This window comes from Scyliorhinus torazame, chromosome 4, assembly GCF_047496885.1.
Source record: "Scyliorhinus torazame isolate Kashiwa2021f chromosome 4, sScyTor2.1, whole genome shotgun sequence".
Taxonomy (NCBI): Eukaryota; Metazoa; Chordata; class Chondrichthyes; order Carcharhiniformes; family Scyliorhinidae; genus Scyliorhinus; species Scyliorhinus torazame.
Genome location: NC_092710.1, coordinates 173,439,588 through 173,456,549, shown reverse-complemented (window position 1 = coordinate 173,456,549; position 16,962 = coordinate 173,439,588). Strand labels below are relative to the sequence as shown.

Genomic DNA, 16,962 nt, shown 5'->3' with positions numbered 1-16,962 from the left:
CTGCTGTGAGTGGCCTGTAAAGCCGCTGAGGGTGATAGTGGCTGTAGTGGGCCACGTGTCCTTTTGGAACATGGTGGAGGAATTTATTGTGGTGCGGGACCCTCCTGTGTCCCAGAGAAACTCGATGGGCTGTCCCCGAATTTTTGCTGCAACTACCAGTCGTCCGGACCTATCCCAAAGGGTGTCGCAGACCCAACTGGGGGAGCCCGAACACTGTCAGTCCGTTCCATTCAGGTCCGTCTGATCTGAACGGGTGCTCACACTATATGTATGGGCTCTGTCTTATTCTTACTTAGAGTGCCCGTCTGCTGGGATCTCTGTGGCTTTCGTGGGCATTGCATTCCCTTGCAAAGTGTCCCAATTGTCCACAGTTGTAACACTCCTGTGACTTTTGTGGTGGGCTGTTCTTTCCTTCATTTACCCATGCGGGGTTCTGGTGTGTTTTAACTGCCTGTATATCTGCGTCGGCCTGTTTTTCTTCGGGATTTTTAACTGCGGGTTTGTTTTGTACAAACTTCTCCCAGGCGCGGGACAATCTTTTTACGACCCATTTTTCATTATGTGCCTCCTCTGAGGGATCATAATTTGCGCAAGCTTTCTGTCCTGTTTCTGTGGCATGGGAGATAAGGGTACGGGTCCATTTGGCCATGTTGTCTGGGGACAAATGGACACGGTCTAAGTCTCCAAAAATTGCTGCAAAGTGGATCCACAGGCGTCCAGCAAATGCTGTGGGGTCCTCGGTTTTCTTTTGCCTGCATTTATTGAGGCCATCTACGGGGTCACCCCGGTTATACCCGTTCGCATCCAGGATCGCGGTATACATTTCTGCAAGGGTGCCTCCTCCTACATTCTGTGGGTTGGGAAGGGCTGCTACGACCAAAGGGTCTAAACTTAAAACTGTGAGCTTTACATGCTCTCGCTCATCCAGGTCGTATATGGTCGCCTGCTGCTTTACTCTGGCAAAGAAATGGTGGGGGCCTGAGGTGGGGAGGAACGGTGTGATTTTCTCACACGCGCCCCGTAATTGGGTCACTGTTAAGGGGGTGGTGTACAGAAATTCCGTATCGTCCGATGTGGCTGTGCGGTGGGTGGTGACTGGGTTCATTGGAGCCTGAACAGTCTGCTCTGTGGGGGGTTGGGGCGCTTTCCTCTTTTGGGGCTTTCCCTGCGCACATGTTCCCTGAACATATCTCTGCGCTGTCTCATTTAACTCTTCCCAATCAGGGCCGTCGTCCTCATCTAATTTTGCTCCAAAGGTTTCCTGGAATCCTTTTTGGACTGAAAGCAGAGATTGCAGTTCTGCAATCTGTTTCCGGCACTTTGCGTGATCTAGTGAGCTTTGTCTTTGCTCTGTAGTGGCAGCATGGAGTGCTCTTAATGCTGCCTTCAGGTCACTACACTGCCTCTGCAATGTCTCTACCTGCTTTTTGGTTTCCTCTCGTACCAGGACTGCACGTTGCGTGTCCTGATAGGCCTTTTCATACTTGGACTGGAAGCTGCTTAAGTGCGCCAGACAAAACTGGTGTGCCCACTTGGCATCATCCACCTCTCCGTCTTTTGCTGTCAACTTCCTCCTTAACTCTACATTCTCTCTTTCTATCTCACTTACATCGACCTTGCTCAGTTGATGTATGCCTTCTATCGCTTTCCGGAGCGTCCTAACAACCTTCTCTGTGCCTCGCAATTGTGCCAAGCAGGACACGATTGCCATCAGCTTGCGAGCTTTCCCTATGCTCTTCTTGTGGATCTCGCTCAGGTTCTCCCACCAAGTATGTCCTATACTCCCGGGACCGGTTTCCTCATTGCTACAGAATTCGCTCCAAAGGGGCCATCCTTTCCCTTTGAGGTACTTCCTGATTTCTTCCTCCCATACGGGACATTGTCCTACTCTACTGCTGCTGGTCGCTGCGACCGCAAATTCATCTGGGTTCATGAGGCGTTGCATTGCCTGCATTGGCATCTTTCTTGTCCGAATGCTTCTTTTAAATTTGGAACAGGTGAGCTAAGGCGGTGCTGTAAATATGGGTACGGCTTTCGCTAATTTCCGAAGTACAAGCTCCCGACAGTTTTGTCGCAACAAAAATCTATCAGTTTTACCTTATAGCCCTGTTAGTTATGCATGCATACACACATTTCCGAATTATGAGGATTGGTCAGAACTGCTTGAACACTTGTGGTTTTCTGTTCCCAATTGGATCTGTAATTCAAATTTTTGGGTTCTTCCGGAGTGGTGAAGCCACTTCTAGTTCGGGTCCCGGCGGAGTCGCCAGTAATATGTTGCTAACTTTTGGTTGGTTCACTTGGCTCTGTTTTATAACCTTTGCTCTCGAGTCGCCAGGTATCTTTATGATACTGCCACGAGGTTCAAGTTCGAGTAATGACCAGTAACTCAATACACCGATTAGTAAGATTTAAATCAAAGCACATTTATTATACACACTAATCGCTACTCATGCACAAATTCTACGTCTAAGCTACTTCTACAACTAACAGGCCTATACTTAACTTCGGACTGGCCCACCAGGTCAGGGGAACAAATGGCCTTTCGTTCGGGTCTGAATCTGCGGGATTCAAAGTTGGTACGGATTGATAGCTAGGAGCGCCTATCTCGTAGCGAGCGTTGACTTGAGACTTACGATCTCTCGGCGGCAGTTGAACCGGTCACGGTCAATGTTGGTTCGCGTTGCTAGGGGACCCGGTCAAGAAGAACGATTTGAACTTGGGGGCTTAACTTTATAGTCCCCAGGGGCTTCCCGCCTTTCGGGGCGGACCCTGTACCTGGTTCTAGGTGATTGGACTTCGTTCCAATCACTTGGTTCGATTTCTCCAATACTGGAGCGGTTCCCTGATCGATGGGCGGTCTTCAGGTGTCCGTTAACCTCTTTTGTGTTGGCTCCTGCTGGCACCGGGGAGTCTGGCGGTTTTGTTTGTCCCAAATGTTGCTATTGTTCCCGAGGATTGCTTATTAGTATGTAGATGGTTGCTACATTATTATGCAGATGGCTGCTAGTATCGATGCTGTCTGGGCTTTTGCAGATTTAAATACAGAGCAAACTTGCACCTGCTGGTTTCTGCCTGTGTTGGCTGAATTTCCCTTCAGTCTTTGCCGTTCGCCATTTTAAATCAGGACTTGGCCAACTCAGGTCGCTACAACCACAGGGAAAGAGCCCGGGAGCACTTGGCTTGCCACCCCAGTGCTCGGTGGGGGGTGAGAGACACTTGGTGGTGGGGGACTCTCCGCAGGGGTGGGCCACCATGGGAGGTTGGGGGGGGGGGGGCAGAGGGGCTGGGGAGGCAACCGTTCACAGCAGCACCATGCCAACCCCTGGATTATGTACCCGTTCCGGGGGCAATCATTGTCCCTGCCTGTCTGCCCCAATGACCACCAATAACCCCAACCGACTGCTGAGGCCTCTGGCTGCACGACTGAAGGCTATTGCTAATAGGGAATTGGCAATTATGGTTGAGTGAACACTTCACACTTGCCAAGTGGATTCCCGTGGGTGGACGGGCCATGTAGCATGTGGGAGCCATTGGCTAGTATCCCAATCACACTGATGTCTGGACACAGTACTTGAACACTGCGGGAGGCAACACCACACACGCAACAGCCAACATCCGAACACCCAGAGGATGGGACACAGTTCTGGGGACATGCCTACAGCCAGAGGGTGGGTGAGTGCCACGGGGGGGGGGGGGGGGTGGGGGGGGGGGACCCGGACATGCCTGGCATGCCTGGAGAGATGGGCAAAGGTTCGGAGGTCAGCCCACATTGTGGAAGAAAGTGACAGAGGCATCATAATGGTTGCGCAAAAAAGATGTTTAATGTGTCGCACAATACCTCACTCCCAATGGTGCTGCACCCCCACCCCCCGGGGTGGAGGGTGGGGATGACTGCTATGCCGCGACTATAACTGTTGCATCCTCGGAGCTCTCCTCCTAGGTTTTCAGCTCCGAATCAGGAGAGGGTGCTACCTGGGATGGGCCGGCACCGTCAGCTGGAGGAACTGTGGGAGAATGGACATGTGGTCTGTGGGAGGGATGGGTCAGTCTGAGGCAATACAAATCACGTTTGACAGGTCTTCCGGGTGGAGACTGGTAGTTCCTCACCGCTGCGGCATCCGCCAGCCTCTGCGTGGGTGACCGCACTCTCTTCAGCCACACCGGTCACCTCCAGGGCCCGATCCTCGAAGGAGGTGAGGATTCTTCTCCAGCACGCCTCCGCCAGTCTTGGCTTTCTCCTGACGATTACGGGAGAGCTTTTCCTGAGGAGACACAGCGAGGGATTCATTAGCCACACACATGGTGTCAGTGGTGGGGGGCGGGGGGCGTGGGTTGGTGTCTACTCACTTGTGCTGCCCAGTGTAGGTCGTTGACCTTCTTCCGGCACTGCGGCCGCATTTGGAGTATTGCGTGCAATTCTGGTCGCCGCATTTTAGGAAGGATGTGGAAGCATTGGAAAGGGTGCAGAGGAGATTTACCAGGATGTTGCTTAGTATGGAGGGAAGATCTTATGAGGAAAGGCTGAGGGACTTGAGGCTGTTTTCATTAGCGAGAAGAAGGTTAAGAGGTGACTTAATTGAGGCATACAAGATGATCAGAGGATTGGATAGGGTGGACAGTGAGAGCCTTTTTCCTCGGATGGTGATGTCTAGCATGAGGGGACATAGCTTTAAATTGAGGGGAGATAGATATAGGACAGATGTCAGAGGTAGGTTCTTTACTCAGAGAGTAGTAAGGGTGTGGAATGCCCTGCCTGCAACAGTAGTGGACTCGCCAACACTAAGGGCATTCAAATGGTCATTGGATAGACATATGGACGATAAGGGAATAGTGTAGATGGGCTTTATCGTGGTTTCACAGGTCGGTGCAACATCGAGGGCCGAAGGGCCTGTACTGCGCTGTAATGTTCTATGTTCTATGAAGGACAATCCTCCTGGTCACACTCCCCCAGCTGACAGCTGCCGCCACCTCATCCTAGGCAGCACTGGCTGCCTTGTGGCTAACTCTCCGGGACCATCGGGGGAACAGGACTTCTCTCCTGGCCTCCACAGCGTCTAGGAGCCTCCCAGGTCAGAATCCCCGAATCTTGGGACCGATCTCCTCGGCGCCATTATTGCGAGCTGGCTGGGGTTGGCTGAGCAAGTGCAGCTTAAGTGGTGCCCGACCTTGTTAGCGGGGGGGGGAGGGGGGGGGGGGGGGGCTGGCGAGCGTGGTGCCGGTAAATCAGCTTGCGAGCCGCCGTTTGCGGCGAGAAACCCATGAGGTCTAATTAAGTGTTAAGTGTGTTGTCGGCCTCGCTGGACTGAGCACCGGGAAGCTTGCGGCAATGCCCGCTCGCTACCACACGTGGAAATGTTTCCAGGAAATTGTGCCCATTTAACCCTGCCCATCATAATCTCTACGACACATCCCATTCACTTTAATTCACCGCCCCCATCCCACCCCACCGCCACCCCATCAAACCCACTGGCTTGAATCCTGCCTTTGTATTAATATTGGGGCCCGCAGTTAGACAGGCAGGCAGTAGCTGGCTGCAAGTGGGATGTACTCTTCCACATCTCTATTTCGATAATGAGTTTTGGGAGTAAAACAATAAAACTCCCTTGCAATCTGGATCAGATCTGCATGACTAATGCATGTGTATTCCTTTAATGTATCTAGAAGTGGATCAATATAACATTACCTGAGATGTTGTTTGGTTGAGTTCAGAAACATGCAACACTAGGCACACCTTCTCCAATGCAAATAGTGAAGAGGTCCTTGGGATCCCAGGATGGAGGAAGCGGGTGGGTTCTTGGAGAACTCCTGGGGCCGCCATGGAGAAAGTGCTGGTAGCAACTCTTGTAATATGCCTTTAAGGGGTGTCAGCATGACATCATTAGAAGATAAATGTGTTTCACTTTTACTTTGAGCAGAGCACATAGAAACTCTGGTGTCTTCAATTTATATCTATGCATAACTGTTATTATGTATCTTGTGGCTTGTACAGCAAACAATCCCTAAGTATCATAAAATCATAATAAGGGGCAGCACAGTGAAGCAATGGGTTAGCACTGCTGCCTCACGGTGCCGAGGTTGCAGGTTCGATCCCAGCTCTGGGTCACTGTCTGTGTGGAGTTTGCACATTCTCCCGATGTTTTCGTGGGTTTCGCCCCCACAACCCAAAGATGTGCAGGGTAGGTGGATTGGCCATGCCAAATTGCCCCTTAATTGGAAAAAATGAATTGGGTACTCTAAAATTTATTTATTTTTAAATTTAAAAAATCATAATAATACCCAACAAACTGTGGTAACATACCCGAGTACAGCTCTGTGCATCACCTTAAGCATGCCATATAAATTTTTGTTTGTATTTTCTTTGTGGAGTCAGAGTGCCTTGTAAAGGTCTCCTATCCTTCCATCCCAGGTTGCACTTACCTTCTTCTGCAGGACTCTGTATCTGCCAAGTTCTTCCTACCTTGAGAGAAAGAAGTCTATGAGCTCCAGACACTTGGCATTCATGGTACAGATGATGGGGCAGCGGAGGGAAAGTTTAAAGTGGAGATTGGTATTAGGGAAAAGAAGTTGGGGGTTATCTTTGCCTTCTTCAAAGATGAGAAAAAAGCTGAATGATGGAAATGTGGAAGTTAATTGGCCTACCAAATTTACAGCAATGTCAGTCCATTTTTCATGCGTGAACCTGAAAAGTGAGTATTGAAACATGGAAGAAATTATTGCTCAAGGCGTGTCCTCCTGCAACTAAGTTTGCAAGATCTCTGGGCAGCCAACATGATGGACGGCTTTCAACATCAAGATGTACTACAATGATTTTCCATCCATCAAAATCAATGGATGAGAAATTGTGGGTATTGAAGCTAATCATAGTGTCTCCACAGGCTGAACTAACAGACTTTACTTTGCTTTTGTTCATCAATCTAAACCTATGATCAAGCATATGCTCAATTTTCTGTTTCAGGTGAATCTGCCTCGGGCTTTATTGATTTCACTTCCACTGGTGACATTGCTGTATTTAATGGTAAATATCAGCTACCTGGCAGCCATGAGTCCAGCTGAAATGATAACATCTGGTGCTGTGGCTGTAACATGGGGGTAAGTTACTTGTGCCAACATAAATTGCGATTTTTGTTTTTAAATATATTGATTCAAAGAATATATTTGGCAAATGAACTTACCTGCAGTGGCAATCTTTAATCAGCAAATCCCATCAATTCCAGAAGAATGTCTTTTAGTCCATCTCAGTTCTGTGGGCTGTTGAAGTCATCTGAAACTAATCTCGGTAACAACACCAATACCGCCCCCCCCACCCCCCACGCCCCCATGTCTCCGTCAGCTTCCTGTACAAGATGAGGTCTTGTCTCACTCACTGCTCATTGAAAAACTTTCATTGATCTTGTTGATCTCTTGTTCTCTAACTACTCTCGTCAATCTCTCGAGCGATTATTTTCAATTGATGACCTCTTGTTGCTGACTCCCAACATGAGGTGATTTCACTATTCACTTGTACAAACCCGACTTGGGTGGTTTTCTGCACTGGAGGACTTGAAAAGGAACAGGCTTGGTGACCTTACAACAGATTTTTAAAAATGTATATTTTTATTCTCTTCCTTGTTCACATTTTCATCAAACATATACCCACCAACAAATAGTCAACAATAACAAATACAATGGCAATTCCCTGGCTAATAATCCCTTTACCCCTCCCACCCCCAAACAGCCCACAACATTTTAAACACAGATCATGAAAGAACAAGAATCCATAATCACCACATACATAATCACCAATAACCTATACATTCCAAACTCCCCCAGTAGGTGTCGCTCCCCCCCCCCCCCCCCCCCCGCCACGCCGAGGCACAGGGCGGACAAGCTGACCTCCACCCCAACAGGATCCGCCTTCGGGCGATCAGCAAGTCGAAGGCTAAGACATCTGCCTCCGCACCTGCCTCCAACCCTGGCTGGTCCGACACCCCGCATATGGCTTCTAGGGGGCCTCATGTGCACCACCCTCGAGATTACCCTGAAGACCTCCCTCCAACACCCCTCCAGTTTTGGACAGGACCAAATCATATGAACAGATTTTCAGGACTCCTGCAAATCACAAACACCCCCCACCCCCTCAAAGAGGTGGCTCAACCTCGCCCTAGTGAGGTGCAATCTATACACCACCTTCAACTGTATCAGCCCCAACCTCGTGCACGAGATGGTAGCATTCGCCCTCCGGAGCACCTCACACCACAACCCCATCTCCATGCCCTCCCGCAATTCTTCCTCCCACTTTGCCTTAATCCCCTCCAGCGATACCTTGTCCTCTCCCAGAATCACCCCATAAATCGCCGACACCACCCCCTTCTCCATTCCCCCTGTCGTCAGCACCTCCTCCAACAGTGTGGAGGTCAGCACCACTGGAAGGCTCTGCATCTCCTTCCTGGCAAAATCTCGGACCTGCATATATCTGAACATCTCCCCCTCCCCTAAACCATATTTCTCCCCCAGCTCCTCCAGCCTTGCAAACCGGTCCCCCAGAAACAGGTCCTTTAAAACCCTAACTCCCCTCTCCTCCAATCTCTAAAAAAAATCCCATCCCACGTCCCTGTCTCAAATCTATTGTTTCCCCGAATCGGCATTTCCCTTGACCTTGCCCAGAATTTAAAGTGCTGGCGCAACTGCCTCCAGATCTTCCACGTCACCACCACCACCGCACTCCCCAAATATTTTCCTGGGGCCATGGGGAGCTTGGCTGTTGCCAGCTCCCTTAACCCCAACCCCCAGTACAAACTCATCTCCATTCTAACCCACTGGGAGTCCCCCCCTCTGACCCAGCTCCTCACCTTTTCAACATTCGCCGCCCAGTAATAATACAGTAAATTCGGAAGACCCAGCCCCCCCTGACTGCCGTCCTATCTGCAACAGCACCTACCTAATCCTAACCACCGCCCCCCCCACCCCCCACACACACACACACAAATAAACAAGGTAATCGTCCTCTCCACTTCCATAAAAAACACCTTTGGCAAAAAGATCTGCAGGCACTGAAAAATAAAAAAACACGGCAACACGTTCATCTTAATTGCCTGTACCTGCTCCGTCAACGACAAGGGAAGACCATCCCACCTTGCCATGTCTGCCTTCACCTTCCCATCAGATTACGGTGACCTTACAACAGATTTGTCCAACTTTTTCATATGGGAGGCCACATTTCAATTTTTATCACCCTCAGGGGACCGATGAACAAATTTCAGAAAGTTAAGCTTTGACACAACATTAAACATGAATTTCAAAAAGAGAAACAATTTGCTGAGCAAGAAAGTCATAACAATAAATTCACAATTAAAATGAGTAATAAATAAGGACATGTGTAATTAGGGTGTGAAAGGACATGAGTGTGTATGTGTCCTGCTCATTCCCAGTCTCAATTTGCTCACTCACTCGCCCTCAGTGAGAGTGGCTATTGGTGTGTGCATGTGAGGCCACACATGTACCCCTCCCGCATACACACGCACACGTGGGTATGCACACAAACCCACACCCACGCCACATTCACACCCCTCATTCACATGCACCCCTAACACCCACTCACTGACCCCACACACACACTTCACTCCACTCACACTCAGCCATCTTTGCATCCACCTGCCTGCCCCTCACCCACCCTACCACTCACCATCACTCATCTTCCATCACTCTCACACTCAATTACCCACCCTCACTAAATTGGCTGGGGGGTGCAGGGGCCGGGGGGGGGTTGGGGGGGGGGGGTTGGGGGGGGGTGCAGGAAGAGTGGACGAGAGACCTGAAGCGAGGCCTGAGGCCTAGCGGCACCTGAATATCGAGGGAGCCAACAATCATGGGAATGCCAGGATGCCAGGAGAAGCAGGGAAGCTGCAGGGGAAGCAGGAAAATGCGGAGATGTCTGGACAAAGTGGGAACCGGAGCGATGAGACAGTATTATGGTGAGTGAAGGTCCTGCACATTGAGCGCTTATTTTTCTATCTTCACGTACACTCAGTTGCCAGTATTGACTGCTCCTTCAATCACAGTCTCCACCCATGTTTTCTGCTGATGGGCTCACTATTGTCCACATTAGCAGCAAATATGGGAGCGAAACAGGCTGTGATTGAAGGAGCAGTCGTCTGTGTGGTAGTCTGTGTTAGAAGGATTACGGTACCTGGTAATGCCGGAATACCATTGGTGGTGAATGTACTTGTTCCCATTGGTTAACCCTGTATGTTAGCTCCGCCCTGCAAGGCTGGGTATAAGAGCCCGTGCCGCCCCAGCAGCTTTCTTCTGTACCTGCGCTGCTGGGGGTAACATCTAGCGTATTAAAGCCTTAAATTGTCTCCAATCTCGCTTCTGGAGTTATTGATCGGGCATCAATTTAATACGCTAGTTTTTAAAGAATGGAGCTCCGAATCAAGCCGGAGTGTCTACAACTCAGCCCCCACGCGGCAAACACAGCGACAACCTTCAAGCACTGGCTGGCGTGTTTCAACGGATCTCTCGGGTAGGCCGAAAACACACCCACGGGAGAACAGAAACTACAAATTCTGCACTCGAGGGTGAGCCCAGAAATTTACACCCTCATCGAGGACGCGGGCGATTTCGATGCCGCAATGGAGCTGCTGAAAGGACATTATATTCGCCCTGTAAACCAGGTCTATGCCCGACATCTACTAGCGACGAGGCGACAAATCCCTGGGGAATCACTGGAAGAATTCTACCATGCGCTTGTGGTGTTGGTGAGAAACTGCAGCTGCCCGCAAGTTTCGGCGAGCGACCACACAGAACTTTTGATCCGGGACGATTTCGTTGCAGGTATGTTGTCCTCCCAAATCCGCCAGCGATTGCTGGAGAGACACTAGGCCTCAAGGAGGCACGGGCCCTTGCCGACTCCCTGGATGTGGCCTCCCAAAACACCCGCGTTTACGACCCCGACTGCGCGGCAGCCCTCTGAGCAGCGTGGAACCCCCCCACGCGGTCGACCCCGAGGCGTCTCCCATCCCCCCATAAGCTTGTGCTGCGAGATGGCCTGGCAACCCGGGGGGGCCCCCGCTGCTATTTTTGCGGGCAAGCCAAGCACCCCCGACAGCGCTGTCCGGCCCGTTCATCCATCTGCAAGGGATGCGGCAAAAAGGGCCACGTCGTGGCGGTATGCCAGGCCCGGGCGGTCGCTGCGGTCTCCGGAGGCGAATACAGACCGCCATCACAACCCTCTCCACGGACCCCATGCGGCCAGCGGGCGGCGCCATCTTCCTCCTCCAGGGCCACGTGTGGCCTCCGGGTGCCGCCATCTTGTCCCGCGGACGCCACGTGCGATGGATGGGCACCCCCCAGCCATGTGCGACCAGTGGGCGCCGCCATCTTGGATGGACTCCCAGGACCCCAGTTCCGCCCGAAGAGAACATCCAACTGCTGCCACGATTAGCCTTGGTGACCCTGGACCAGTCTCGGCCCTGAACACTCTCGACTGCTACGACGACGGTGCTTATTAATGGGAATGAAGCGTCCTGCCTAATCGACTCTGGGAGCACAGAGAGCTTCATATACCCCGACACGGTAAGGCGCTGTTCTCTCCCCGTCCACCCTGTTAATCAAAACATCTCCCTGGCCTCCAGATCTCACTCAGTAGTGATCAAGGGCTTTTGTGTAGCTAACCTCACGGTCCAGGGAAGGGAATTCAAAATCTACCGACTCTACGTCCTCCCTCACCTCTGCGCGGCCACACTCCTAGGGTTGGACTTTCAACGCAACCTCCAAAGTCTAACTTTCAAATTCGGTGGCCCTAAACCCCCCCTCACTGTCTGCATCCTCATGACCCTCAAGGTCGATCCGCCTGCCCTGTTTGCGAACCTCACCCCGGATTGCAAACCCGTCGCCACCAGGAGCAGACAGTACAGTGCCCAGGATCGGATCTTTATTAGGTCAGAGGTCCAACAGTCCCTGGAGAGCTCACGTAGTGGTGGTAAAGACCGGGGAGAAGCACAGGATGGTCATCGACTACAGTCAGACCATCAACAGGTTTACGCAGCTGGACGCGTACCCTCTCCCCGCATATCCGACCTGGTAAACAGGATCGCGCATTACAAGATCTTCTCCACGGTGGATCTTAAGTCCGCCTACCACCAGCTCCCCATCCGCACTAGTGACCGCAAATACACTGCTTTCGAAGCAGATGGGCGGCTCTACCACTTCTTAAGGGTTCCCTTCGGTGTCACTAATGGGGTCTCGGTCTTCCAACGAGAGATGGACCGAATGGTTGACCGGTACGGTTTACAGGCCACATTCCCGTACCTCGATAATGTCACCATCTGCGGTCACGACCAGCAGGACCACGACACCAACCTCCGAAAATTCTTCCAGACTGCAAAAATCCTTAACCTCACGTATAACAAGGATAAATGCGTGTTCAGCACCGACTGCCTAGCCATCCTTGGCTATGTAGTGCGTAACGGAGTTATAGGCCCCGACCCTGAATGCATGCGCCCCCTTATGGAGTTCCCACTCCCACACTGCTCCAAGGCCCTGAAGCGCTGCCTAGGTTTTTTTTCTACTATGCCCAGTGGGTCCCCAACTATGCGGACAAGGCCCGTCCACTGATCCAATCCACAGATTTTCCCCTGTCGATAGAGGCCCACCAGGCCTTCAGCCGCATCAAAGCAGACATTGCAAAGGCCACGATGCACGCCATCGACGAGTCCCTCCCCTTCCAGGTCAAAAGCGACGCCTCTGACGTAGCTCTGGCGGCCACCCTCAACCAAGCGGGCAGACCCGTGGCCTTCTTCTCACGCACCTCAACACCTCTGAAATCCGCCATTCCTCAGTCGAAATGGAGGCCCAGGCCATACTAGAAACTGTGTGACATTGGAGGCATTACCTGGCCGGCAGGAGATTCACTCTCCTCACTGACCAACGGTCGGTTGCTTTCATGTTCGATAATGCACAGCGGGGCAAGATAAAAAACGACAAGATCTTATGGTGGAGGATCGAACTCTCCACCTACAACTTCCCGGGAAGCTAAACGAGCCTCCTGATGCCCTATCCCACGGCACATGTGCCAATGCACAAGTGGACCGTCTCCGAGCCCTCCACGAGGACCTGTGCCACCCGGGGGTCACTCGATTTTTCCACTTCATCAAGACCCGCAACCTGCCCTACTCCATCGAGGAGGTCAGAACAGCCACCAGGGACTGCCAAATCTGCGTGGAGTGCAAACCGCACTTCTACAGGCCAGAGAAAGCGCACCTGATAAAGGCTTCTCGTCCCTTTGAACACCTCAGTATGGATTTCAAAGGCCCCCTCCCCTCCACCGACCACAACACGTTCTTCCTGAACATGATTGACGAGTACTCCCGGTTCCCATTTGCCATCCCCTGCCCCGAATGACCGCAACCACCGTCATAAAAGCCCTCCATAGTATCTTTACGCTATTTGGTTTCCCCGCCTACATACACAGTGATAGGGGGTCCTCCTTTATGAGCGACTAACTGCGTCAATTCCTGCTCAACAAGGGCATTGCCTCGAGCAGGACGACCAGTTACAACCCCCGGGGAAACGGACAGGTAGAGAGGGAGAACAGAACGGTCTGGAAGACCGTCCTACTGGCCCTGCGGTCCAGGAATCTCCCAGTCTCCCACTGGCAGGAAGTCCTCCCGGATGCCCTCCAGTCCATCCGGTCACTGCTCTGTACCATGATCAACCAAACACCTCACAAACGTCTCGTCTTCCCCAGGAATTCCTCCTCTGGGACCTCGCTCCCGACCTGGCTGGCAGCTCCCGGACCCATCCTGCTCCAAAAACACGTGCAGGCGCACAAATTGGACCCGTTGGCCAAGAGGGTCCTTCTCCTCCACGCTAACCCTCAGTACCCCGACGGCCGACAGGATACGGTCTCCCTACGGGACCTGGTGCCTGCTGGATCCCCACACACACCCCAGCCACCAGTACCACCCTCCCTCCCACCGGCGCACCCCACAGCCGCCCCCTTCCCAGGTGGATCGGTTCTCCCACCGGCCCCGTCTAGGCCCTCCCGCCCACCGGCGCACTCCACAGCCGCCCCCTTCCCAGGTCAGTCGGTCCTTCCACTGGCCCCGTCTAGGGATGATGAAGCTGCTACAGAAGCTGAAACCAAGCTCCCGGAGTCACAGACGCCCGAACCTCCACCAGCATCACCACCAAAGCTACGACGATCGCAGAGGTTGACCAGGGCCCCCGATCGACTAATTGCATCATTTTGAAATGTACATTACTGCTGTAAATAGTTAAGATGTAACAAGGCAAAACTCTGTACGGAGGTATTATGGTACCTTCATAACTGTAACTTCTACCACTTTCCCACGATGTAATACGAAGCCACCACCCCTGCCGGACTCTATTTTAACAGGGGGTGAATGTGGTAGTCTGTGTTAGAAGGATTACGGTACCTAGTAATGCCGGTGGAGAATGAACTTGTTCCCATTGGTTAAGCCTGTATGTTAGCTCCGCCCTGCAAGGCTGGGTATAAGAGCCCGTGCCGCCCCAGCAGCTTTCTTCTGTACTTGCGCTGCTGGGGGAAACATCTAGCGTATTAAAGCCTTCAATTGTCTTCAATCTCGCTTCTGGAGTTATTGATCATGCATCAGCCGGCAGAAATCTTCAAACACACTGAGCCATCTTACTTTGCACACGATCCACCAGCTGCGTTGTGCTTCCGCTTGAGCAGGGTGTGGCCGGTGAATGCCGGGAGAGTCCTCTCGCTGTCTTCCTGGCAGTCTTTGTGCCCTGCGGGATTCACCGAAGTCCCGTGAGGCAGAAACACGCCCACAAGATGCATGACCAACGGCGTGCGCCGAAGCATGTTTTAAACATGTACCCAGTACCCACCTGCATCGCGGGATCCACCGCTCTCCTCAGCAAGGCCACAGCAGGGCGCCATTCAGCACTGGTCCACACAAGAGTGGACCAGGCGGAAAGGCATCCGAGAGTCTCCCGGGCCATCGGAGACCCCAGGTGGTCAGGGTCAAGGCAGGGTGACCCCCCAGGCTCTCCCCCTGGAACATGGGCACCTAGGCACTGCCCAGCAGGCACCTGGCACTGCCAATGTGCCCGGATGGCACTGTCAAGCTTACTGGAACACTACCTGGGTTCCAGGGTGGCAATGCCCATGAAAGGAGGGTTGGTGGGGGGGGGTTTGAAGGGTGAACATGAGCAGGGCAGATAGGTAGGGGCCTCTGGGAGGTTGGGGAGGGTAGTGGATTGGGGTCCTGGAAGGGTGGGGTGCTGTAAGGGGGCTTGGGGGGCCTGAAGAGGGGGGACTCCCAGGGGCCCCATAACGGGGTGTCCTCACTTGGGGGGTGTGGGGTAGTGCCTCTATGCGGGGGGGTGACATTGCCTATGGGTGGGGGTGTGGGGGACCTATAAGTTCACTTTCAAATGGCAGCCCAAAAGATTCTAAGGGCGCGATTGTCCGGTTTCATTACGTTCTCGCTCAAGCGAAACGAGGCCGGAGAAAAGTGAGATAGGCCAAAAACGAGAACCGCGCCAGGCGCCAAAAAGTTTGCGATGTAACCGGCCCGCTCCCGTAGGCGAAATTGGGATCTCGCTATAGCATGTCGATAAAACAATTATCACCACTTAAGCCCAATTTCCATACAATTAATGGAAGCTAGCACATACCCAACAGCCTCCTGTCATTCAACGGATTCCCCAGCAAGTGCTCACGCTGGCGATGATTAGTACTCCTTTTGAAAATCGTGAACCAGGCGGAAGGGCTTCTGTGGGAGCTGAGGAGGTGAGTAGCCATCTTTGCTCACAAAAAGGAGCCTGGGGGCGCTGGATTTTCCACCTCAGTGCTCGATGGGGGGGGGGGGGGGGGTGAGGAAGACTCGGCTGGGGGTAGAGGACCCTCAGCAGGGCTGGGCCGTCATAGGAGGGTGGGGAGGGAGGCGCTGCGGGAGGGGGGTGGCAACCGCTCGTGGCACCGACATGCCAACCCCTGAATTGTGTACCCGTTCTGGGGTACAATCCTTGTCCCTGCTTGTCTGACCCAATGACCACCCATAACCCCCAGTGACTGCTGGGGCCTCTGGCTGTGTGGCTGAAGAATTGGCAATCACGGTTAAGTGAGCACTTCACACGATCCAAGTGGATCCCCGTGGTTGGGCAGGCCATGTAGAATGTGGGATTCATTGCGTAGCATCCCAATCAAACCTTGATGCCTGAACACTGCAGGAAGCAACAACACACACACAGCAGCAAACATCCAAACACCCAGAGGATGGGACACAGCTCCGGGGACTGTTGACGGCTGGGTGAGTGCCACAAGGAGGGGGGGTATGCCTGGAGAGATGAGCCAAGGGTTCGGAGGTCAGCCCGTATTGTGGAAGAAAGTGACAGGGGCATCATACTGGTTGTGCACAAAGGTGTTTATTCTGTTTGATAATTCCCCACCCTCCCAATGGTGGTGCCCCCTCCCCTACCCCCAGCCCCCTCACCTCCTACCTACCACACCCCCCCCACCCCTTCCCCTGGTGCCCTCAGTAATTTTCAATGTGCTTTGCCCTTCTTGCTCTCTCACTACATCTAGGTGTATCCCCAGGATGCACATCTGAGGTGGAGGCAGCCAACTTCTTACATTGTCCCGCGGCCTTTGACGCCCCTGCCAGGCGACCTCTGGGGGCTCTGAGGCAGGACGGCCCGGCTCACTGGTCAGCAGCACATGCACAGCCATGCCGCCCCGTCCCGGCTGGCTATGAGATGCAGCCTTATCAAAGGGGTGGAACACTGCGGAGCTGGTGCGCATAATGCCCCGGGGTTCACCTTGGGACAGACGGGCAGCTGGTTCGAGCCTCAGCTGTCCCTGCATCAGCTAGCTATGCCAGTCCGGGTGGTTCCCCAATGTCTGCACCATCGTGTTGATGCCCTCGGCGATGCTTCTCAGTGACTGCACCATGCTCTGCAGCACCTCGGCAATGCCCATCAGAGAGC

General features: G+C 52.8%; 1 protein-coding gene across 4 annotated transcripts in view; it reads left to right on the top strand.

Annotated features, from left to right (window-relative positions):
- The window catches only part of LOC140410599 (b(0,+)-type amino acid transporter 1), a 72,165-nt gene that overhangs the window by 23,142 nt on the left and 32,061 nt on the right, over nucleotides 1–16,962 (top strand). For all 4 annotated transcript variants that reach the window (XM_072498880.1, XM_072498881.1, XM_072498883.1 and 1 more), the window contains exon 2: nucleotides 6,959–7,092. In XM_072498880.1, coding sequence (XP_072354981.1) covers nucleotides 6,959–7,092 — 134 coding nt within the window. The remainder of the gene's footprint in view (nucleotides 1–6,958; nucleotides 7,093–16,962) is intronic.